At 35.7% G+C, this 23,381-nt stretch overlaps 4 protein-coding genes and 1 pseudogene across 8 annotated transcripts; 2 read left to right on the top strand and 3 right to left on the bottom strand.

Annotated features, from left to right (window-relative positions):
- The first annotated feature begins 47 nt into the window (after positions 1 to 47).
- Positions 48 to 3,082, top strand: LOC111389171 (cystinosin homolog). The gene is made up of 8 exons (XM_023014058.1): positions 48 to 337; positions 429 to 561; positions 690 to 779; positions 1,036 to 1,160; positions 1,345 to 1,387; positions 1,577 to 1,694; positions 1,815 to 1,864; positions 2,693 to 3,082. Exons 1-8 carry the CDS (start codon positions 219 to 221, stop codon positions 2,840 to 2,842), a joined length of 828 nt encoding a protein of 275 aa, XP_022869826.1. The 5' UTR covers positions 48 to 218; the 3' UTR covers positions 2,843 to 3,082.
- Positions 3,083 to 3,201: 119 nt separating this feature from the next.
- On the top strand, positions 3,202 to 4,197 carry LOC111389172. The gene has a single exon (XM_023014059.1). It carries the CDS (start codon positions 3,564 to 3,566, stop codon positions 3,843 to 3,845), a length of 282 nt encoding a protein of 93 aa, XP_022869827.1. The 5' UTR covers positions 3,202 to 3,563; the 3' UTR covers positions 3,846 to 4,197.
- Positions 4,198 to 4,320: 123 nt separating this feature from the next.
- LOC111389169 (protein WVD2-like 7) lies at positions 4,321 to 7,257 on the bottom strand. 3 transcript variants are annotated; one of them, XM_023014055.1, is made up of 9 exons: positions 7,038 to 7,257; positions 6,237 to 6,791; positions 5,797 to 6,150; positions 5,648 to 5,706; positions 5,496 to 5,570; positions 5,186 to 5,288; positions 5,060 to 5,098; positions 4,821 to 4,931; positions 4,321 to 4,749 (listed from the first exon to the last, which is right to left on the bottom strand). In XM_023014055.1, exons 1-9 carry the CDS (start codon positions 7,104 to 7,106, stop codon positions 4,537 to 4,539), a joined length of 1,578 nt encoding a protein of 525 aa, XP_022869823.1. In that variant the 5' UTR covers positions 7,107 to 7,257; the 3' UTR covers positions 4,321 to 4,536. The 3 variants fall into 3 exon arrangements, with proteins under 3 accessions (XP_022869823.1, XP_022869821.1, XP_022869822.1); XM_023014053.1 differs by having other exon boundaries at positions 5,036 to 5,098; positions 7,038 to 7,254; XM_023014054.1 differs by having other exon boundaries at positions 5,036 to 5,098; positions 6,237 to 6,773; positions 7,038 to 7,254.
- Positions 7,258 to 8,231: 974 nt separating this feature from the next.
- Positions 8,232 to 13,303, bottom strand: LOC111389159 (annotated as a pseudogene).
- A 656-nt stretch (positions 13,304 to 13,959) lies between these two features.
- Positions 13,960 to 20,373, bottom strand: LOC111389161 (CMP-sialic acid transporter 4). Of its 3 annotated transcripts, none has more exons than XM_023014042.1 (14): positions 20,301 to 20,373; positions 19,512 to 19,620; positions 19,298 to 19,409; positions 19,081 to 19,160; positions 18,388 to 18,463; positions 18,195 to 18,295; positions 17,888 to 17,959; positions 17,557 to 17,605; positions 17,380 to 17,421; positions 17,027 to 17,148; positions 16,476 to 16,535; positions 15,258 to 15,306; positions 14,285 to 14,379; positions 13,960 to 14,148 (listed from the first exon to the last, which is right to left on the bottom strand). In XM_023014042.1, the coding sequence occupies exons 2-14, from the start codon at positions 19,559 to 19,561 to the stop codon at positions 14,103 to 14,105; spliced, it is 954 nt and encodes a 317-aa protein (XP_022869810.1). In that variant the 5' UTR covers positions 19,562 to 19,620; positions 20,301 to 20,373; the 3' UTR covers positions 13,960 to 14,102. The 3 variants fall into 3 exon arrangements, with proteins under 3 accessions (XP_022869810.1, XP_022869811.1, XP_022869812.1); XM_023014043.1 differs by having other exon boundaries at positions 20,283 to 20,347; XM_023014044.1 differs by lacking the exon at positions 20,301 to 20,373 and adding an exon at positions 19,703 to 19,787.
- Between the last annotated feature and the right edge of the window lie 3,008 nt (positions 20,374 to 23,381).

Below are 23,381 nucleotides of genomic sequence, written 5' to 3'. Positions count from 1 at the left end.
GCCGCATATGCACAAACTTCATGTGGGTCCCACCAGCCTTACATTTGATTAGCTTGTTTCGGCTCTCATTATATTATGTCATCTTCATCACAATTCAATTGAATCACAATCATTCCCATTATATAATTGAAATCACTTTCCGCTCCCAGACTCCTAACCCTAGCGGTTATTCATACTATGAATTGTTAAGCAAAATTCTCAATTTATCATAAGAAGAAATGGCGTCTTGGAATTCAAGTTATATGGAAGTACTATACTACGTTTTGGGATGGATTTCTTTTTGCGCATGGGCAATTTGTTTCTATCCACAAGTCATCTTAAATTTCCGAAGGAAAAGGTATTCGTGTCCTCCCAATTTGTATTTCATCCTTAATATTATACATCTGTGTTTATATGGAGCTTTGAAGTAACACTAATTGTTTTGGCAGTGTAGTGGGACTAAATTTTGATTTTGCGGTGTTGAATTTGACTAAACACACTTGTTATCTGGTTTACAACGCCTCTCTCTTCTTTAGCTCCACCGTGCAGAGACAGTACCGTCAGAAATATGGCTTTGACCAGGTACTTCATTCACCAGATTTAATTACTGAGCCTGAGTTCTGTTTCTTCTTCGTTTTTTGGCTGGCACTCTGGGGTTTTGATTGTTGGTGTTTGTTTTCATTTTTTCCTTTTGTGATTGTTTTATGCAGATGATACCTGTGGCAGCCAATGATTTAGCTTTCTCAATTCATGCTGTTCTGTTGACTTCTTTAACCTTGTTTCAAATAGCCATTTATGATGTAAGTAGTAAAATTTTACTTTGGTGTTTTCAAACACGGTTTAGATGGTGAATGAAACAATGTAGTTCCACTATACTGGATTTGGGCTTAGATTAAAAACTGCTCTCTGTTTGATATCAGTACAACTTATGGGACCCAGGTTAAAAATGTGTTGAACTTATGTCTTGTTTACTGCCATCTTTCGGATATCAATGTATGCAGACTAAAAATTCTATAATATTTTTTATACGGTGTTTGTGTTAACTCATTATTACAGCGTGGAAATCAGAAGGTGTCAAAAGCTACTATTGCAATTGTTTCGACAGCATTGTTTTCAGCTGCAGTTTGTGTATTTGTTGCTATGCCTAACCATTCCTGGCTTTGGCTTGTCTCCTGCTTCAAGTAAGCTGCCTCTAATACAAACAAGTATGCTGAGGACCTGTTTTTGATTGGTATAAGATACTATGCATATTTCCTTAATCCTGTTTAATGCAGTTTAGACCAATGTACCAAACATGTATTGGGAGTTTTCAACTAGGCTTCATTGCCTCTCTTTTTAACTTCTTGCTTCTCATCTATGACTCAGTACACTGCAGGTTATTATGACAACCATCAAGTACATTCCCCAGGCTAGTACAAAAACTTATCTTTCTTAGTATTTTCACTTGGATATAATTCTAGTTCAGGATTTTTCGACCTCTTTCACGTCCTCTAAATTTCCATTGCAGTGGACCTTAATATTTATATTTCATACATACTGGTCTTCATTCTTCCATTTAAGTAGTATAGTCTAACATATTTTCTGCTGTTAACTATAGGCCTTCTTCAACTTTCAACGTAAAAGCACGATTGGATTTAGCATTGGCTATGTTTTGCTTGATTTTGTGGGAAGCACAACAAGTTTTTGTCAAATGACTGTGGAATCCATAGATCAAAGTGAGTTAACGTAATCAAATACATGGATATACTTCACAAAATCAAATAAATGGATATTCGTTCGGGGATTAAGATATCCGAAGCTATATCTCATGTCCAATAATTTCACTCTCTTCTCAGGGTCCTGGGTGAACTTTTACGGCAATATGGGCAAGATTATGTTGTCTTTGGTATGGAAAGCTTCCTATCAATTTTACTCAATATGTGTGATTGTCATATCTTATTTATTTTCATGTTAGTCGATTTTATTATCTGCTTGTTAATAGCCTCTTTTGTCATAAAGATAGGGTCCAGGAGGTCAGATTTGAATTCTTTTATTAATTAACTACCTTACACTTGTAAAAATTTTGATTTTATTTGTTCCTTTCGAAAAATGGATAGCTCATGCTAACTATACACTTGATCTTCCTTATTCATTCTCGTTACGTGCTGTTCTGTGAATTGGTTGCAGAATTTTGTTTTGAGAAACCCCAAAAGAGAGAAATGACAACCAAACCTGAAGTCATCTCCACGAATATCTTGACCACCATTAATCAAGAAAATGTGAATTCCAGTGAATGGAAATTGTGAATCAAATTGTGAATTGAAGTTTCTTACTTGAATGTAATGCAAATAGTTTCACTCTAAAACACTTTATCTTGCTCCAGATCTGGATTTTTCTGAAATTCCGGGTTGGTTTTCTTATGAACTCATTCTTTGCTTAACTAAAGTGGTTACAAGTGTATTTTCTGCTCAATTAGTCAATGTGCGGCAATAACATGATATTTTTATGAAATATTTATAACCTTCTGAGAGTTCTGCAGTGGGATTCGTGATTAGTTCATTTTTCATCGGTTGCTTTCCTGAAGAATTCTCATTAAATGGCGGACTTTCAAATTCCAGCACATTATATTTTCTGTGAACATTGCTATTTAACCCTGTTGCATTTTTTGTGGACTACCACAGCAACAACACCAACGTCCCCCTTTCATCTAGTTTTGTTTGAATGAATTTTGCAGGTGTCTCTCTTCTTCGACATTCTCTTTATGTTACAGCATTTTGTGCTATATCGTTCCAAGAATATGGCAATTTGCCTTAGTACAAATGCAGAAGACAAGGCATCACTACTTGAAACCTCTGATCCTCACCCACATCCGGATCACGTATAGTGAATGGCACGGCTCTTGATATTAATGTCTGGAACACCAATTTCTTTAGCAGTGCTTTTGCTGTAACACATTTTGAAGCCTGGGAAGGAATTTGGGAGGGGATGGGCTGGGCTGGGCTGGGCTGGGAGAAGATGGGCATTTTGAAATATCGTTTTCCTAATGAAGAATGGGAATTTTATCCTTGTAAATTATGTCATGTGCGATTTGCGCAAAGATTTTCTAATGAAGGCAAATGATAAGGATGTTCTGTGTCAATTACGTAATTTTTTTATATCGCACTAATATTTTTGAAATTTTACCAACCCATCTTTAAAGTTATACAGAAGACTTTAGTGGTCGATTGACACTAGTTATAATTGATTAAACCTCATTTTTAATACTTATCTGGTGAAAATTACAAGTACTAGTCATTTATCAATTACTCATTTCTATTTATTTACAATTTATATCGTTTAAAACATGCCATTAGAAGGGAATTTAGGTAAATTGTTGCATTGATTTTACTTATAACATGTTGGCTTAACGAAAAAATGGGACTTTACTTAATTGTAAGCACACCCAAACAAGCCATTTGCTTGTCCACCACGCCATCATTGGATGAACAATTGACCAATCAACCTCCTTGCTACCCAAGTTTTCAAGGATGTCTTTCTATTTAAGCCTACATTCATGAACACATTTTACTACCATTTCCACCAAGCTCACAAGAACACAACCAAAGATGAAGAGAGAGGGTCGCCAGCATGGCACGGTCCGGACCACCGCCATCCTACCACCACCTTTAAGGCCCGTGGCTAGGCATTTTAACAAGCTTGGCTCACCACCAACCGCCGGCATGTTCACCAAGGTCTCATCCAAGCCCACGAACCACTCCAAGTTTACAAGCAAATGCGGGCGACCCCGGTGCAACGGGTGCCATATTCATCCAGCTTGTAAGGCAAAGGACAAGGCCAAGGGTGCTAAAAAGCTCAGATTGATCACTTTTGGGGGTCGTGGGTGCTAAACACGGATTCAAGTTTTCGGGGTCTTCCGCCTCTGACATTTTGGATCAGTTGACTTATCCTTACATGGATGATGATTGTGATATAGATGATCGTGTTGATGGTGTTCTTGATTGATCATCTGATGCTAATGATGTTGTAATTGAAGAAATAGATGAATATGATAATGATGATCAAATGACTTTCTGTGAAGTGGGATTTGTAATGTAACCGTTAGATGGAGATGAGGGTTGGTGCCTGGTGGAAGAAATGTTTTCCATTTGAAGTCTGATGAATTGTGCTCTAAGTCAATCAAGTTGTAATTTCTGTGGTGCAAAATAATTAACTAAATATCATATTCTATACTTTCTTGAACGAGTTTGTTGCTGTATGAAATGATTTCTTTTATTACAACAATTAAATAATCTCCTGTTAGACGTAATCTTGTCTAATGTAGTGCTTAATCATGTTCGCTGCTATACATTTACGTATGCTTAGTGACGAAATAATTTCATTAACATGGGGTTTCACGGATACAAATTAGGCATTAACTTTTTGACATAAATTTGTGCACAAAGAAACTTTTAACTACAATCTTTGCTTACTCCAAACGATAGAATTACTAGCTCTTCCAAACCGGACGAGATCCTCCACGAACGACAATGCCTAATTGTGCAGGGTTCTCCTGGAAGATAAAAAGACGTGCACATGTTTTCATGATTGCTGAATATTTGGGCTTTTGTTCTCATGATTGATCCTTTCTGGTTGTGAAGTAAGAAAATCAATTTTCTTTTTCGATACATTCTTGGAAGTACCATTCTTCTTAGTCGAAAATGTTGGAGGGGGAGGAGGCGGTGGCATTGAGACAGTGCTTAGCTTCTTGCCTGAATAGTTTTTTCTCATTGCCTCTGGATGTGTTACTGAACTCTGCAGCAATAACGACCGGGGAATCAAGTCAGTGAGTCTAAACATCTCTAAAGTTTAACAGAATGAGGTACCTTTTTCATCTGTTTTTTTGGTATGTCTCGTTCCTTGTAAAAATCAGGTAGCGGACGAGCTTTAAAGCAAAAGCTTTGACGCAATTTTCTAAATTCATTTCCTGCTTTTTCCTGCATGTATAAAAGACTCTTCAATCATACAACAGTGATCGATCACGAACTAAATTTAAACACTAAGCACAGGAGAGAAAAAAAGCTGGCATCAAGAGTATAACCCTTAGTTTTGTTTGTAGTTGCACCTTTGACGCCTCCTTAGCATTGAATTTTTCCTCGAGTTTCTGAAATTGTTGGGACATAGGAAAATGAGCACACTGTTAAAGTCATAAAATACTTCAAGAATGAGACTAGAAAACGAGCACCCTTGCCTGTTTTCTTCTGGCAGCTCTTTCTTCAGTTCTCAGAATAAAAGGAGTGGATAAAGTAGGTGATTGTAATTTGTTCCGATGGCCCGTCAATGACTTGGGGCAACTAAAATACAATCATATCGGCGTCAGAACTAAGTACTACAATTTCGAAAGAGAGAGAAGATATACAGAATTTGTATAAAGTGACACTAAGAACCAATATCGAATTTGGATATGAAAGAAAATTTTGTTGTCTCAATATCTTCTTATTTCAAACTTTAGTTCTAAAAATCAAGTAATAACTAGAGATTTGCTCATCATTTGAACTTACACGGCTGATAAAATGTGCCATTTTGGGCCGCTTGTTTTGCTTCCTAAAGCTGAGGGATCAATTGGTGTTTTGTTCCTGAAGGTTATAGACATTATCAATTTAGTTTTTACTTGTCAACTGATAACAGTATGATGTTAATTAATTTCTTGTACCTTTTATCTTCTGATCGAGGCGTTGCTGCGTTATATTTCGACATCCCATATTTAGCAACCTGCGGAAGATGACAAGAATTAATTTTCTACTCAAACAGTCCAAAGAAAGAAAAATCTGTGTAATTGAGCCACAGTAAATTGATAGGTACCCCAACTGGAGTCTTCAGAGGAGTCTCACAATCTTTTCGTGACTTGGACGAAACTGGAGGAACGCCTGAACATTCAGTTCTTTCGTTCGAAGGAATTGGTACTTTATCTGGTTCTCTATCAGGAACCATATTAATCAACGTGCGCAGAGATTTCTGAGATGACTTGTTTTTATCCAAGGAGTCTACATTAGACTTCCTTGTGACATTGTGTTCTTTCCTGAAATGAGGAGTAATTGGCTTGGCTGGTGTGAATGGAACTTTAGACGTTTTATGGTGAATAGATGACTTGAATGAGGAAAGAGCTGATCTTTTCTTGCTTGTCACTGATGGATTATCTTCGTTTTGGACGGAATTCTGACGAGTTAACAAAAAAATATCAGTTCGAAAACATTAAACTAAAACAGTGCACAATATTAGATGGGATCGGGTCGGACCATTACCTTCAATAGAGGTTTCTCCATCTGAGGTGTTCCACTAGTCTCTGATCCAGAAGCTGGTTCTTGATTCACAACATTATAAATCTTGTTAGATGAATTCTCCCTCATCAGAGTCTCCCCCGAGAAATATTTTACACCATTTAAACCATCTTTCCCAGTTTCCACTTCATTTGATTCAGCAATTGCACCATGGTCACCAGCACAGAGTCCTAAATCTTTCTTTCCAATAGGCTTCTTAACTTCGTCCCCTAGTTCTTGCAAATCATTAGCATCATCTCCACTGAATTTAGTTTCAACGTTATTGGCAGCATTTTCTTGATCAACCAATGCTGCTGCTGCTGCTTTTTGAGCAGCAATTCTCTTGTAATGAGCTTCGAAGAAAGCCTTCTTCTGCGCAACTGATCCCGGCTGCGCATATCTCTCGGCTTCTTCTACGTAACGCTTGTGGGATGAAAAGGAGGACCATTTTTCCCAAGACAGAGATTCCGACGTGAACCTCCCAAACGAAATTGACTCCCCAAGAGCGTGCATTGGGTTCCCCTGTAATTCATAGCCCATCTAATCGATGAACGTAAATCTTTTAAACATACAACTTACAAAACAATTTGTCCTCTTTTTCCAAGAAGCCCAGCATTTTTCAATCCATTATTAAAAGCAGAATTTGTCAGCATTCAAGAACAACAAACATAAAACAACAATTTCTATCGAAAAATAAGTCAGTTTATTAAAATAAGTAATTATTTGCAAATTGAATTTCAGGCTTGAAAATTTTGAAAAAAAAGAAGTGGGATATTTGTATTATACCTGTTTGGCTTCGTTGGGTATGGCAGAAGCATAAGAGAAGCCAGGCATAAGACAAGCCGAGTCTCCCATTCTGTTTGCAAGTTTGTAGAATGAGAAGCCCACAACACAGCAACAACTGAAAATTACAAATCCCAGAAAAATCTGAACTTTGGTCTGCTTTTTTATTTTTATTTTATTATTAATTTTTTTTTATGACACAAACAAGACAACTTTTGTATTAGCCTTAAATTTGAAATTCAAATTGAAAGGCAATAGGCAAACGTTGTATGAGTAGGCCATACATTGAGAAACTTTTTTTGAGAAATGCTAATCAAATGGGGAAAAAAACAAGGATAAAAAATAGGTTGACTTGATATTATGTGATTGAGTGTTTTTGTGTTGCTTTTTTCCAATTTTCAATGAAAAACTATCATTTGTTGTTTGGAAAATTTTTTTTGTTATTGAGTAGGACTATGCAGCATGATTGAACTTTTTCACTCTTTTTGTAGATTGGGATGCGTCCCGCATGACTTAGCCCCTATTTGACCCCAATTTTTTGGAAATGAGAATGTGTGGAATAGTGTTTTATTGAAAATAGATAGTTGAAAAAGAAGTAAAAGTTTTCGATTTATGTAGTTGAAAATATGATAGAGAAAAATGAAATGTAATTTAATGGGGGGCCAAACAGGGTCTTAATTAATCAAGTACTGTAACATTCAAATTTTCTGTTAATTAATTAATGTGAATTAGGATTTGGTTAACAATATCAACAATGTGTAACGTTGGATTTTAAATTTTAAAGAGAAACTAAAAGCGGGATTATAATCTGTTGTGTATAAAGCGCATATTGCTCAAAAGAATGTTGGTTGAAGTCGCTTTCAGAGGTTAAGGATGTAATGGGCTGAACCACTTCTTGTTGCTATATCAGTTTTCAAAAAATCATGGCCCTGTGTGCTGGCTGCCCATCTAGAAGGAGCTTATCACTTCAAAGAAGGCATAATACATGGCCTCGTCTAATATTCCGTAGAAATTATATTGATGCCGTATCAAATGAATATTCGACCTTTCAATTATGTAGCAAATAAGTCTTATAAACTGTTTTCATACGCTTAAATGTAAAAAAATAGCATACATAAATCCATTTAAGGAGATAATTAGTAAGAGATTATGGAATGAAGAACGTACACTTTCTTTGAACAATGTGACATACGCAATAACATCTCGATCTTGATTATGGGATTCAACTGCTGGTTACAACATAATTTTGTACCAAGCTTTTCTTAGAGTAGACAAAAAATGTTTTGGAAAAAAAATCTCATATGAACACAAATGGATTTGCATTACAGAGTACAAGAAAACACAAAACAAATCACAGAAGCTACAGAAAGAAAAGAAAAACCCACGAACATCAATTGCTTATCCTGTTGTCTCACAATTAATTCAATGACGCTGTTTTAAACTCCTGGAGTACTTTATCTAACATCAAACATCAACAAAACTGTGGTTGATTAGTGGATAATGCCAAATTGTGATTCAAGAATTATCCAAGCGGATTGAGCTGAATCTAGAGTAGAGACACATTTCAGCTCGACCATTGGCAGCAACTGGACCACTCCCCAGTATGACTTTCTTTTCGTCACAAGAGAACTGTATGTCGGGCTCTCATCGCCAGACGCCATTTCGTTCCCCTCTCTAGGATATTTCAGCATTACGGAGATGTTGATCATGCCCATTCACGTCCCACAAACCTGAGTACGTGGTTCTTCTCTTTGTCTTAAAACTTCTACCTCTTGTTTTCTGCCCTTTACGTCTTGAAAGCATTGCTGACATCAATGCCACAAAACCAAAGACAGCAGCTGCCCAAAGCACAATGATTCAAAATCTCATGGAAGTGAACGTTAGATTGGTAACTGAAAGTAGCATTAATTCCTGAGATACATTCTCTGGCTTGGAATAATGTCTCGAGCCTTCATCAAACTTTCCTAATTTCCGTGAAGTTGTAATTTCACTAGAGGTCTCTCGACTTGCTGGTTGCAAGGACCGGGGATCATGTGTCTCTCGATTCGGAGAAAACAAAGAGGAAACCGGGGTCTTGTGATTAGGACTGGACAAGGAAGTAAAATTCGGGCATTTCTCTCTCATGGTGTGCTTGTAGAGCTTCATTTAATTTATTTGCACACTCTATGCTGAGCAAGCCACGCTGTAATGCACCCTCATCAGACTGACAAAGGGTCGATGGATCAGGAGGGTCAAGAAACATAGGCCAGCATTTATTAACCAAATCCACGTCTCCATCTCGCTTTATCGAAGCTCCAGTCACCCACCCTAAATTCCAAGCCATAGTGAAATACTCTGTACTTGACACCAGGTACAGGATCATATCCTGGGTATATTAAGATCTCTTTGCTTATGACATGCCGCAAATTCAACTGCACGGACAATAGTAATATAAGTTACAAGTTATCGTAAAAAAATATTTTATCAACATCTTGCATTATACGTCTGCTAATCTTCCTTACACTAAATGGTTTAACATTTTCCAATAATCAATAAAGAGCAAAAATACCTCTGCAGCACCAAAAGAGTAACCATACATCTCGCTAATCCAACCAGATTCATAAACGTCCCCAGTCATGTTTTTCGACCAACGAACTCTATCAGCCAGGAGCTCTTCAGTTTTATGAAGCCAAAGTAAAGCCAATTTCCTGAGGTCATTTATATGCATTATAATCACGCCTCCAACCTTGTCGCAAGCATCGGGATTATGGGTATGGATTTTTGCTAGCTCGTTGTCACAGCCAATCAGGTAGCTGACATAGCATATGAAAGAAACCGTGTGACTAACTCATGGTACTTCAGCGACATCCCATAAAAAACGCATCCACAGATTTGGAACATGTAAATCTAGAGAAACTTCTATACGGAATTGAAGGGATAAAACAAATATTTCGTTCTTACTCATAAGGAGTTGCAACGGGCCTGCCAGGAGAAGCATTGAACTCCCGTGGTGTTATTGGTCCTCTCATTATCATGTCAAATTCAAGGATTACTATGTACTCAGCATCAATCTTTGCATGATCCAGCCAATGTGCAACTCCAGCTGGTTTATGCATTGCAGGATACCTGATGTGCCAATAATGAAACCCAAGCATTACCATCTGTTAAGAGGCTCAGTGGTCTTCAATAGCACATTTGATAGGGAAGATTGGATACTTGCTAGATAGTATTAATGAAGAAAAAGAACATACAATCTTGTTGATTATATTGTCGTGTCCTGCCTACCAAACACACTAAATGCATTATTAGCAAAAGTCATTCAATTGGTTCAGAGAGAAAGTGGTTTAATTAAATGACTTCCAAAACGGAAAAAAGGGGATAGCTCTAGGTTTTCTTTTGTTTGTGTTTTCCTTTCTCTCTCTCTCTCTCACCTTCTTTTTTTTTTTTTTTTTTGGTTTAAATACATTCATAAGTTTTGAAATCTTTTATGTTCAAATTAACATAGGCAAAGCTTCATATAATTGATCGAGAATTTCAGCAAACGCAAATGACATTACCAATCACCAGTTACTGGATGCCGGCTCATGGATGGAACATAATGGATGGGAGCTATATCAAGTCCTTTATATTGCTTCAAGTCCTCTTCTGTACAGCTAAGTAGCCTTGTGATATTTCCAGGCTGCCCACTCAAGTTGAAAGTATGGACGAGCCCCACAGTTTGCCAATCATAGTAAGTGGAGCACTCTGCTGAGAAAATGGTATGAATTTTTGGGTGCAACTTTGCAGGTTCGCCATCATCTTCTGACTGTACATTAACTTCCATGATTTGACGACTTCCAGGAGTCCATAATTTGGGCCGAGTTAGTTCCACAAATGTTTTGCTCCTCAAGAAACTCAAGTATTGCTACCACTTGGGCTTAGGGCAACCATGTGCTGCATGTTGTAACAATAGGCCTTCATTCAGTGTGTTTATACATTCTATGCTAAGTAATAGTACCGGCCTTTTGTTCGAATCAGCTTCCATTTCTTTTACCTGCAAAATAATGTACTAAAAGGTATTACAACCATTTGGCAAGAGAGATCGAGGGCAAGGTTGTACAAATGATATATACTTCAGGGGAAATGAAGTATATCGACTGGAGACATTCTAAAACTCAATTCATTCATTTCAACAAACACTTTATTTACCTCTCTAGGATAAGGAGGTTCAGGAAAGAGATGCCCACAATTATACACAATATTGTCTTCGTGATGATCTAATTTACTGAACGACCACTTTCCAACACTAAATGGCAGGCCATATTGCAAAAGAATGGGATTAATGCCCTCCTGGGGAATATACCCAGGGTAAATCATCAAGTTAGCATTTATCTTGTGGCTGAGTCCCACCTGATAAATCAAACCACTGATTCATATTCGTGTATATTAACCTGTTTATGTATCTGTATAGGAGAAGGAACTTCAAGTATTGGATAGAAATGAATAGATAGTACTGGACAGTATACGAAAAAAGAAGCTAAAATCTTGTTTATTATACTGTTCAGTCTTGTCTAGTAAATACACACTATATGTACATACACAGTAGGGTGAAAAATTGGAAAGTATAAGTTAAAGAAGAATGAACGATACAATTTACCTCGGACGCTCCACCATATATTTCACTGATCCACCCCATTCTATATATGTCACCAGAATGATTCGCAGACAAATGGGCTCTATCTTCTCGTACTTCTTCAATTTTCGAGAGCCACAAGGGTGCTAATGCTCGAAGATCATCAATATGCATGGCTAAAAGCCCATTGACCTTGTCACAGAGTCCAGGACGCTTTGTGTGCAATTTAGCAAGAACATTGTCACATCCAACCAAGTATCTGAGCAAGAAATATAGTTTCTATGAATATATGAAGTGCATGGAGATTTTGATGCAGTATCTCCTCATGATTTAGCATTGCTGTCAATTAACATGCAAATAATATTTCGTAGATCTTTAATAGCACACATACAGAGTTCCCTCTTCATTATCAGAAATTGATGAATGTGAAATAATACGGTATACATAAGCAATCAAACATATTCATTAAGTAAAAATTTATTCACAATTGCACGGCCAACAACAGCATCAGTTTTAAGATGACGTAAAATCATTCGAGTTGTAAGCAATAATTTTTCTTCTGCTATGAACTAATGAGATTGAAGAACAGAACGAAATTCAGAAAACAAACACATTCCATAATTCTTGAAAATCTACCAATCCTGTCAAATTCTAACCTTGGTCCCTGCTAAATAAATCCATAAACAGACCTAATACCTAGGATAACATATCTTACCCTTGGCATGCAGCAACAGGTTTGCCTCTCTCAGCACCAAGTTCCCACGGTACAATTGGGCCTCGAATGATCATGTCTGCTTCTAAAAGTACTACCCAATCCACGTTTTCTGCATCTTTACTATGTTCTAGCCAATGCACAATCTCAGCTGGTTTTATTGCAGGATACCTATCGCGACTCACAATTAAAAACAAATAAAAAATTGAAGCAACCTCTTTATTTAAATAATGAATAAACACAAATGATCAAACGAAATCCCTCTTGAAATTTGAATAATAGTCTTCACAAAATGCCAAAAAGACTAAAAATGCAAATACAGTACCAATCACCACTCTTGCTGATGGAGGGAACCTCAAATGTGGGGGCCAAATGCATGCCCTTGCAACTCCTTTTCTCCTCCTCTGTGCAGCTTAGTAGCCGGGCAATGCGGCCGGGCTGGTGGGCCTTACGAAAGCTGTGCATGAGCCCTACTGTCTGCCAATCAAAGTAGTTCCGGCACTCTACAGAGAGCAGCGTGTGGATCCTCTGGCCTGCCGAATTGTGGGCTTGGACTCGCCCACGACTAATCACCATCCCTACAAGAAATAACGCTATAATTCTCTCAGTTTTCATTATTACATACAAAAGAATCGTAATGGAATTTTGTTATAAAGATCTGAATTTCCCGTTCTGTTCAGAATCAAAAGGCTTTTTGCTTTCCCTCTAGTTACGCGTATTTTTTGATTATATTACAGTAAAGAAAATAAGATGCAATAAATCAAAATTCTTTAATCTCTGTAATTGATAGTGTGCATTGTGGATTGAAAATGTGAGAGAGGAGAGAGCGGGAGTATTTGTTTATCGAAGGTTTGCTGACACAGTCTAACGTTGGAAGGAAGAAACTGAATCTCGGAGAATTTTTTATTCTGTTTACAGTTTATTCGGGAAGATTTCCTTGAACGCCCTTGTGAATAAGTTATTTTCGTACTTAATTTTCGCGGGTGCACCTAATAAAATAAAATTCTGATATCGTTATTTATTTATTTATTTTGTTTTTTATTAAAACATAGCATCCGTTCGTCGTTCTCTAAAAATAGCTTATAAGTTCTCGATCAATTAAACAATAATTTTTAACGATTTGTTTACAAATATTACTCATTTATTATCCACACATATTGTTAAACACAATATTATCTTTCTAAAATTACTAATGAACTTATGGTAAGAAATAGATGATACAAAATTTAAAACTTTGGACGCATTTAGATTAGAATATAATCAAATTGTAAATTTGTAACAACACTCGTTTATTTTATAAGGAGAGTGTCCAAAGTTTTTATAAATTTACATAAAACAATGTGTTACAAAAATGTATGTCATATTTAATAAGGACAGAGAAAAAAGCTAAAAACTATAGCATGTTTGAAATTATAATCTAAGCTCGGCAAACATTCTTTTACTCCACACGTTTCGTAAAATTCACAACTACACTTTTCGTAAAACCCATATCTTATAAATACTTAAATTCTAACAAAATAATTTTTTTAAGTGTAATGTTATTCATAGTGAACGACTATCGTAGTCATCTTATGTGACATATATCTAATCACTTAACTTGGTTGAGAGTCAAACAAACCAGGTTGTATGCTAAGTCCAGTCCCAAGGATATTTTTAACTATAATAAATTGATGAAGAATACAGAATCAATGAACAATGAAAAGCAAAATTATCAGCCTTTACACCGACACAAACAAGGCTGAGAAACTGAAATGTTTCACTATCTCTAGAGCTTCCCGATGGAGTGTAAATATATTGCAACAGATACAACACTGTGAAGGCAGAATAACGTTAGTCAGACATTCTGAATTCATTCTTTTACAGGTCGAACGAAGTGTATACATCATATTCCAAAGCATGCTGACTTAGTGTGTGAATGTTGGAACTGAAATTTTAACAAGCACTCACGTGGAACCAAGAAAGAAGGCAAGAGAGAGACGAAATCCAAAGAGAAAAACAGATAACACCGCGGTCAGCAGCATTGCAACTGAAGTAGAATACACCTGCAATAGTAATGCAATATCTATTAACATTTCTAAATTAATGCAAACTATATACACAATTTTATTTGTAATACGTTGACACCCAGGACTTAGCATCAGAAATAGGCCTTCCTTTTTCCATTTACGTTTGGATAACTGCCAGAAGAAACACCCACTATGATTGTTTGATAATGTCACTCCAATTTTTTATTTCTTTATTTTTCCGGCATACGTTCTACAGTTTGCCTACCCTGGATTTGTTGCAAATAAGGTTTTGTTGCTGTTACACTCCAATTGTTCACTGGAGATGAGTTAACTTATGGCAGTACAGTGAATGAAAGAAATTATTGAGATTGAGCTAGACCAATCAGCTGTTAAGGAATTCACTCCTTACTTCTTCTATTCAACTCATTCAGCTGCAACTCTCATCAAGTGCTTGGTGAAACTGAATTTGGCAAGAAAAATTTTAAGTCCTCGTAAAGAATTTATTCTATTACTAGTTCTGTCATGATGCAGCTGGCTGGTACTTGGATGGTTTGTTCACACTAAAATAATGCAAAAAGGATAAAAGACCTGATGCCTTTGGCTGTGGCAACAACATTTGAGGATACGTGGTTATGGACAATTTTGTATAGACGTTAGGTTTTTTGGGTATTTCTTCAACTATGTTTATTGTATTGACTTTTGGTAGCCCTCTCACTTAACAAAATATCTCATTCTTGTCTTTGACATTTGATCTGTATGACGACTTCATGATACTTTCCTACTGCATATTAAATCTGTCCCCCAAAGAATTGGCAGGTGATCCACCCCATAGAAGCAACAAATCATGACACCAAGTGCAATCTAATAAATTGATGCAGACTTGGACTAAATGCATATGTGCCATAAGACTTTACCTTCACAATGTTGTCAGCATACTTCATGACCATTGATACTGCAATACCACTGCATTGACATATAAGTATATTATTTAAGATACAAACATGTAAATATTTTTCACAAACGCTTATTGTAAAGGAAAATATCAATGTATTATAGAAGAAACAAAGGGATAAATTAACCTGAATTCACGTGTAATTAACTTTAAAATTCAACTTAGGGGAGTTAGCATCAACACAATTTCAAAGAAACAATATTAATTGAAGATATTTCCATATTTTCGAAAATAATATATGCAGGGTATGTTATTTGTAAATAATGAACAATGCTCAGCAATTTGTGCCCAAAGTTATTGTTGTCCAGTTAGTCATCCCCAGTACATACTCCAGCCATATAACTATGAATAATGGCATTTCATGTTTACAAGTAACCAAGGTAGGGAGTTAGCTCAATGCACCAAACAGCAGTAGGTTTATAACTAATTCCAAGTAACTTCTGTAGACATAACACTATGGATACACAAGTAATATCCCACACACAAATGACCAAGAATAAGAACCATTCAAGAGAAGACGCTAACAGTAAAGAACAAGACCTTCTATGGAATGGATGAAATCAAATGGAAGCTAGATTGTTTATTTAATAAGAAAGTTTTGCAAAGGCCGCATGATATGGATTAGGTGCAATTTTTTATTTTTTTTATTATTATTATTGAAGAAAGGAGCCGATTTACAAACTTTTGTGCATGTTGTGGCCCTATGAAATGTGTGGATAATAAGTGGGTAATAGATGTGAGTCCTATGACATGTGTGGATAAAAAGTGTGTTGACAAGAAGTGATTAAAATACAATCACCTACCATACATGCACTTAAATTTTTGCCTAAGAATAATATAATTTTCGCTCCAAATCCTGCCATGTGTAAAATGCCATATTTTTTATTCTTTTGATCACATGTTCAGTTCCACTTCACCAACCTACTGAAATCATCCAAGGCCAAGTATTTCATTTTTCTGGATTCTCAGGGGAATTCAACCAAGTTAGAGTACACAATCAATAAATTTTCATCGTTGAGTTTTTCTCTATCATTTCAAAGTCAAACTTACCAGTTGCAGAAAATCCCATATTTACTTAAAGAAGAGTCACAATTTTCTTTTTGCCACATAGCTGATGATAATTCAATATTCTAACAGTAAGGCAAGTCGATCCAGCTCAATAAAAAAAGGCTATAAGTACCTCAGAGCATGGTTTAAAATCATGAGAACTGTAACCAACGAATATCCATGGAAGAATCCCCTGTGGAACAAAAGATTAACTTACATGTCATGTATAAAAATTGTAGAATCATTAATCTAGAATAACAAACTGTAATCTTTACGTTATAATTTAGATGAGAATATCTAATTACAAATTGAGTTTGCTCTGTTAAGAAGTTACAAGGAAACCTGCCTGAAAGACTTATATGCTGTTTTGTGATAAGCATTAGCTACACAATCAACCTTAAGCATGTCTTACTGAAGGTCTCAAGGAAAAACAACATTGCAAAAATGATGTATCTGGAAGCCATAAATTTTGTTATATTAGAAGGAGAAATTCCTAAATGTAGTAACAAAAACTGATATATTCGTTGCAGATTTCCAATTCCCATCTAAAAATAATTTTATATGTTTTGACTAGTATTGATCATATGATGCAACAAGAAATGAATGAAATTTTGTACAATGAACACCCTGTATCATTGACATAAATAAGAGAAATAACAGAAGCAAAAAATAGTCTCAATTTACTTGTTCATGACTGCATCAAAATCTTGAACCAGTATAGCGATAGCATTGAAAGCCATCCCAAATACATACAACCAAAAGTTCTGCACATTAATATTCCTCGAAGGTCGCTTTTTAATGATAGCCTACAGAACAGAAGAAAACTCATCAGTTATCAAAAAACTGTAAACTGAGTCCACTCTATTTTGGCACTTTTTTAAAACAGATGCCCATGAGAATTCTAATAATAGTATTCATTAGCTTAAAAATAAGACGATTTGAAAGGAACAATAATGGCCGAGAAACTCAAAACATTTACGGATTTTTTCTTTCCTTTCTGGCAAAAATCATAGCTTTATATCTAGGAAAAGATTTACCTCAGTGTAGACTCCAGCAAAGCCACTTAGAAGGGCCATGACCTGAAATGAATTTCTAAGAGTAAGTTTAAGCATTGACTTATAAAAACCTTAAAGGGGGATCTTCCTTTTGATGAGTAATTATAGTCTTATCATTAGATTAGATTATGCCATCTCATTTTCAGCTCAGCAACTCACAATTGCCATCAGCCAACCTTGAAAAGGTGTTTGCAGAACTTGATCAGAACTGAAAAGAAAATGTCCTTCCGTAAAAATAAAGAAAAGAAAATAAATATGGTCGGGATTCACAAAAGGGGAAGCACGCAGAGAGAACTGAGAAGGAAATCAAAATCAGAATACGATAGAAAGGCTCTCTTTTCACGTTGCCCAGTAAGGCATATAAAACTGTAGTCCAGTGCGCACACAGGGAAGAATATGAACACTAAAGTTACACCTATCAAAAAAAAAAATGAAAACTAAAGTTACACTGTGAGACAACAAGATTAATACACGGCCAAAACATTCTTACTTAGTGTTTAGTTGTGCTGTGGTGCATCCTGCACACAACAAAACGAAAGCCGCCCATTGGATCTCACTCAACCTGAAAGAAAACAAATGTGTTTAATCATTTTCTGTTATAGAGTCTGTGTCAGCCTTCCTTCACCACATTCTCATCCAAAAAGACAAGAGGAGCTGACTCATACATGCGAGTCATGCCACCAAAATAATTTCACAATTGTACCAGTTAAAATCCTCAATGAATATGATAATGATATAGAGAGCATTTCTCTATTTGAAGTCCAAATTCAACAGATGTAAATTGTGAAGTGACTTACTGTTTCTTAAGAATGATACGGTATAACACGCCTGTGCTGATGATGTTTAAATTCTTTAATATTTGATATCCCGGGGCATCAACATATGCAAAGATGTAATACTGGCACAAACAAACATATTTAGAAAGCAATACTGCAACCAAGAATTAGACCGCAAAGGAATTTTGTAACATACAAGAATAAAAAAACGTACCTGAAGTAAATTCTTGATGAGATAAAGAGCTGCTGGAATGGGGTAAACATTAACTTCATCTACCGTCGTACTTAACCTAATATAAGCACATAATTGTGAGACTGAGAAACAAAGGATTGCATTCAATTAAACAACGAACTGAGAACAAATTTGAAACAGAAACTCGAGCAAATTAGACAATTGCAGAAAATTAAAAGCAATACTCAATGTAACAGTAGATAAAATTTGGGACATCACTTTTCACAAGTCATAAGGGTTGGATGCATAAGATTTAATCTACACATAATAATTAACTATCTGTCAAAGTTATCAAGAAAAATCACTGAGACCTGGAGGACCAAATTAAACATCTGCGAACACTGAAATAGTGAAATGCATCAATTTTTATTAGTATGATGTTAATATTATGTTGTAAAGAATTTACCATATTTTTTGTTGATTTTAGTTCATCCACGCTTTTTAAGGGAGGTAGTATCTTCAAGTTTAAGATTTTTCCAATTTTTTTCTTTCTACCCACTAGTGTAACTCGGTAGGTTAGGCAAAAAAGGAAAAAGAAAAACGAAAAACAATGTTGTTCAGGACTCTTTTTCCAAATAAGATGAATATATATGTCCAAAATGCAAAGAGTCAGCAATTCTATCTGTTTCATAATAATAGGGAAAAATGTGTAACTTGTGGAAGGAAAAGAATGACCTGTTATCCTCAGTAACACCTTCGTTCCTCCAGATTCTTGCCAAGGCTGCAAGTGATAGTGCACATTTTAAAGCTTCTACCTAATTACAAGAAGAAAATAAATGGTTTAAGTTAATAAATTCTTCTATAGAAGCCAGAACCTGCCAATAAAATGATCTAAAATGAAGTAAGAAACAGTGATCAATATATCTCAAATTAGAAAATGTCATCCGCTCACCAAAAAATTTGCAGTAGTGACACTGTACTCGTACTTTCCAGCCCTCTTTGACCAGACAATTAGAATTGCTTGTGAACTCGTGAGAACAGTCAATGCAAGTGTTACTGCTGACCTATTTTGAAAATAAAGAAGAAAGGCAGAAATGAGGTGAACTTCCCCTTCCCTCTCCAATTGTTAGTTCTAGAAATGTAATACAATTGAAAGAAATTCATACTTGCGCTTCCACTTAGACTGGACATTGGAGCTGCCACCCAACATGACCATACACTATTGACTGTCACCCCTTCAGTCAAGAGCAATTGGAGATTGAAAAAACCAGGCCTCTGAAAAACATAAGAGTGAGAAAAATTCAGCATGCCAAACATGAGTGTGTAATGCAGCAATGAGATAGTTTTAGGAACAGACACGATTATGGGTTTCCTTCCAATGTTCTCCGTGTCATAACAATTTCACAAAAAACAGTATGACCCACACTGCATCCTTTGTCTACCTAAACCATAACACGATTAAAAGTAGATCTAGGACAACGAAATTACGTTTTAGCTCAATCGAACCTCTATGTAATCATACCACACAATCACGTTGCTATAGAGAATGAAAGAGAAGAAAAGAAAAAAATGCAATGAGCAGGCATAAAACGTAAAGAAATCATTATTTGGAATTTTTTTTTTCCTTAAAATGACGAATCTGCAAAATTTCCAATTTTTCTGAAGACTCCTGAAGCATGATGATGAGCTAAATACAACCATTTTAGCACAAACTTAGCGAGGAAAGTTTAGAAAACCTCAATATTTAGGATTTTCCAGTTAGTGCTGTTATTTAACCAAAATCACAAAATGCATCATAGATCACAGCCAAAAATTAATCAAATCTAATATTAAATTAATCCACCAATTAATTTCACACAGTAGAAAGGAAATATTAAAAATATGCAAGCGTGAGAAGTAAAAATTTTAATATGCTAACATGAGAAGAAAAAATTAACTGAAAGTGCAAGAAGAACCTGACGAACTATCAGTCACTGCAGTTCATGAAACTCATCGAAGGCTACACAGTTTGAGTAATGACCCGGAAGATTTCGAAATTCTGGATTTATATTTTGGGCCCATCTAGTTCTAATCAAAATGATGGGTTTCAAATGCCTACGTTAGGCCCAATGAATAAGACCATAAACATCGTTAGGACTTATAATTTTGGGTGATTTGGACAAAGGGAAAAAATTACAACTCGGGGATATTGTTTATATCAATTCACAAATCTGGTATAAAGTTTAAAAATTCAAAATTCAGGTTTCAGTATAATTAATTGAAAAATTTATTAATTAAATATAATAAAGTCACAGTTACACGATTAATGGCCACAGATTCATAATTATTGGTTACATATCATCGAATTAATTTATTAAAGATTATTTCAAGGTAACAAATCAAAAATTTTGTAGGTCAAACAAAATATTTTGAGGTCACAACTCAAAAATTTTGTGAGTCACAAGCTATTTCATTGGTCACAGATAAAAAAATTTGTAGGTCACAGCTCACATCATTGGTCACAAATTCAAAAAATTATAGGTCACATGTCACATATTTTCAAATTTGATAGTCACGAATTATTTTTTTAATGACAAATGATCGAATTTTAATGTCACAGTTTACGGTCTCACAGACGTGACAATATAGTTGGTCACAGACATCCAACATTCGATCCCGACACCACTACCGCATCCACCACCACAACAACACCACCAACACCAACAACACAACCATCACCAGAAACTATTACAACCACCAGGACTACCACGACAGCCAGAAAACACCTCAAAACACATCCAACAATACATCACCTTCCAACCTCACCAACACCATTACACCCACAGTACCACTAACCAGAAACACCACCATCACTGCACCACCACCACAACCACGAAAAACAAACACTCCTATCCTACGGCGTCCCACCACAACCACTACCACCACTTCCACGAACACCACCACAACCAACATTACAACCACATCCCTCCCCCAAAACCACCAACAATCAGATTCTACTACCAACGTCACCACCACAACCACGGTCAAGATCTGAAAATATAACCAACAAAACCCCAAAATTACTACCTACAGATCGAAAAGCGAAAGAGATAACACCCAAAATCACTACTTACTGAACGTAGAAGAAGGTCGAGGTCATGAATTTGCTACAACAACCAATCGACGGCCACGTCGAGGTCCGATTATACGTCGCATTTGCTTCGAGTGACAGCAATCATCATCGCTCTTTGAGGTATCTGCAGCGACATTGGCGTTGCAAGCTACTGTGCAACGACGCTCACACGTTTGAAAGAGGTTATCTCTATGACGTTTTGGTCTTCGGCGACGATGGTTGCTCGTGTGATGGAGAGGGTAGAGAGAGACTGAGTGAAAGACGGAAGGGGGGGAGAGAGAGAGAGAGAGAATGAAGGATGGAGTGAAATGAATTTCAATTTTAGAGTTAGGGTTATACCGGATATTTGATTAGAAAAGTTGGGTCCATGATTTATATACAGTGAACTTGAAAACCCTCGGACGGTGTAATTTCCTCTTGGACAAAAACCCTAAAGCCCATATTTTTAATCGGAAATTAGGGTCGACTCTCTAATCTATTTAAATATGTAAATTTGGACAATGTGGATGTTAAAATCATTAATAATGCAATTTATAGTGAAAACTATCGGTAATCAATTAAATAACAAGCTGTTATGTATATATCACGTAGGGCAACTACTGATAGTCTTCGTTATAAATAGTATTATTTTAAAATCATACCCAATTTTTATGTGACTTTAAGTTGGCAATTAATTAGTTCGACGATTAATATAGCCACATAATACTAACTACACTTCTATTACCCAAATAAATAAATAAATAAATAAAAGTCTAAGCACACCTTTTGCTATTTAATTATGGTGTTGGGTACACAATTTTATTCCTTTTAATTATATATTATTATGTTGTTACAAAAGAATTGTTACAGTATTCTCAACTATTCATAATCTATCGTTATTAAATTAATTTTAAATTATCTTGCAATCATGAGTTAATGACGAACCACTTAAATAATGATATGATGTCACCCACATGCTCGCACCATCTTAGAACTAAAGAAATTGTACCAAACGTTCATTTCATTTTTTTTTTTTAAATGACGGAGGAACCACAGTCGTTATTCTTCGAGTGCGCACTGAATAAACTCTCGGACTGAGATAATACCCTACAAATCAAGCCAATCAGATAAATCGACTAAGCAAGCTTGTTCATTTCATTCTTGCATATATATATATATATATAAATTTGTTAATAATCGTTTAAGTCGATTGTGAAAATTTTCATGAATTTCAATTCTGTCATATCTATCTATTCTTATAGCAACGAGAAATGCACTGAGATTCATTAAATTGGATATAAATTTTCTCATTTTACCAAACTTTCTTATATTGTGTTTAGCGATAATAAGGCTCGTATCGTTATTTCAAGGATTTGAAGGTTGTTGTAGGGGGTTGTTAAAACAAATTATGAAAAATCCTACTCAGTACTCTTCTTAATTTAGATATCTTTTTCTTTTGATAAAATAATATCTTTTTTTTTTTTTTTAAATCATGCCATCTGAGATATATGAACTTGGGCCTAACTCTATTCTTGTAAGGATACCACTGGCACTCCCTTAACAAGAATTCTTAAAACAGTGATCCCTTTCCCTCTTCTATGCGTCTCCTAGCCTCTTTATTGGGCCTTTACGCTTTGAGAGGTCACTCAGGACTTATTTTAAAAATAGTTCAAACTTTTAACTTGGAGTTAAGACATGCTATTATCATATACTCAGCATGAGACATAAAACTCTTTACAAAAATCATAAAACTTTTACAAAATGAAAAATTTATGAACAAAAATTGTTCTTACAAGATCTGGAACTAATATTAACTATTAGCACCATATCTTAGAACTATAAAGCATACCTACCGGAATGATCCATCGATAGTTTTTAAAACAACATATTTTTGTGGGATATTATTCTATCTAAGAATAAGAACAATTAAGAATTTCCCTTTCGG

This window comes from Olea europaea, unplaced genomic scaffold (assembly GCF_002742605.1).
Source record: "Olea europaea var. sylvestris unplaced genomic scaffold, O_europaea_v1 scaffold567, whole genome shotgun sequence".
NCBI classification, from domain to species: domain Eukaryota; kingdom Viridiplantae; phylum Streptophyta; class Magnoliopsida; order Lamiales; family Oleaceae; genus Olea; species Olea europaea.
The sequence above is the reverse complement of the archived record's forward strand: the minus strand, read 5'-3'. Positions and strand labels throughout refer to the sequence as shown.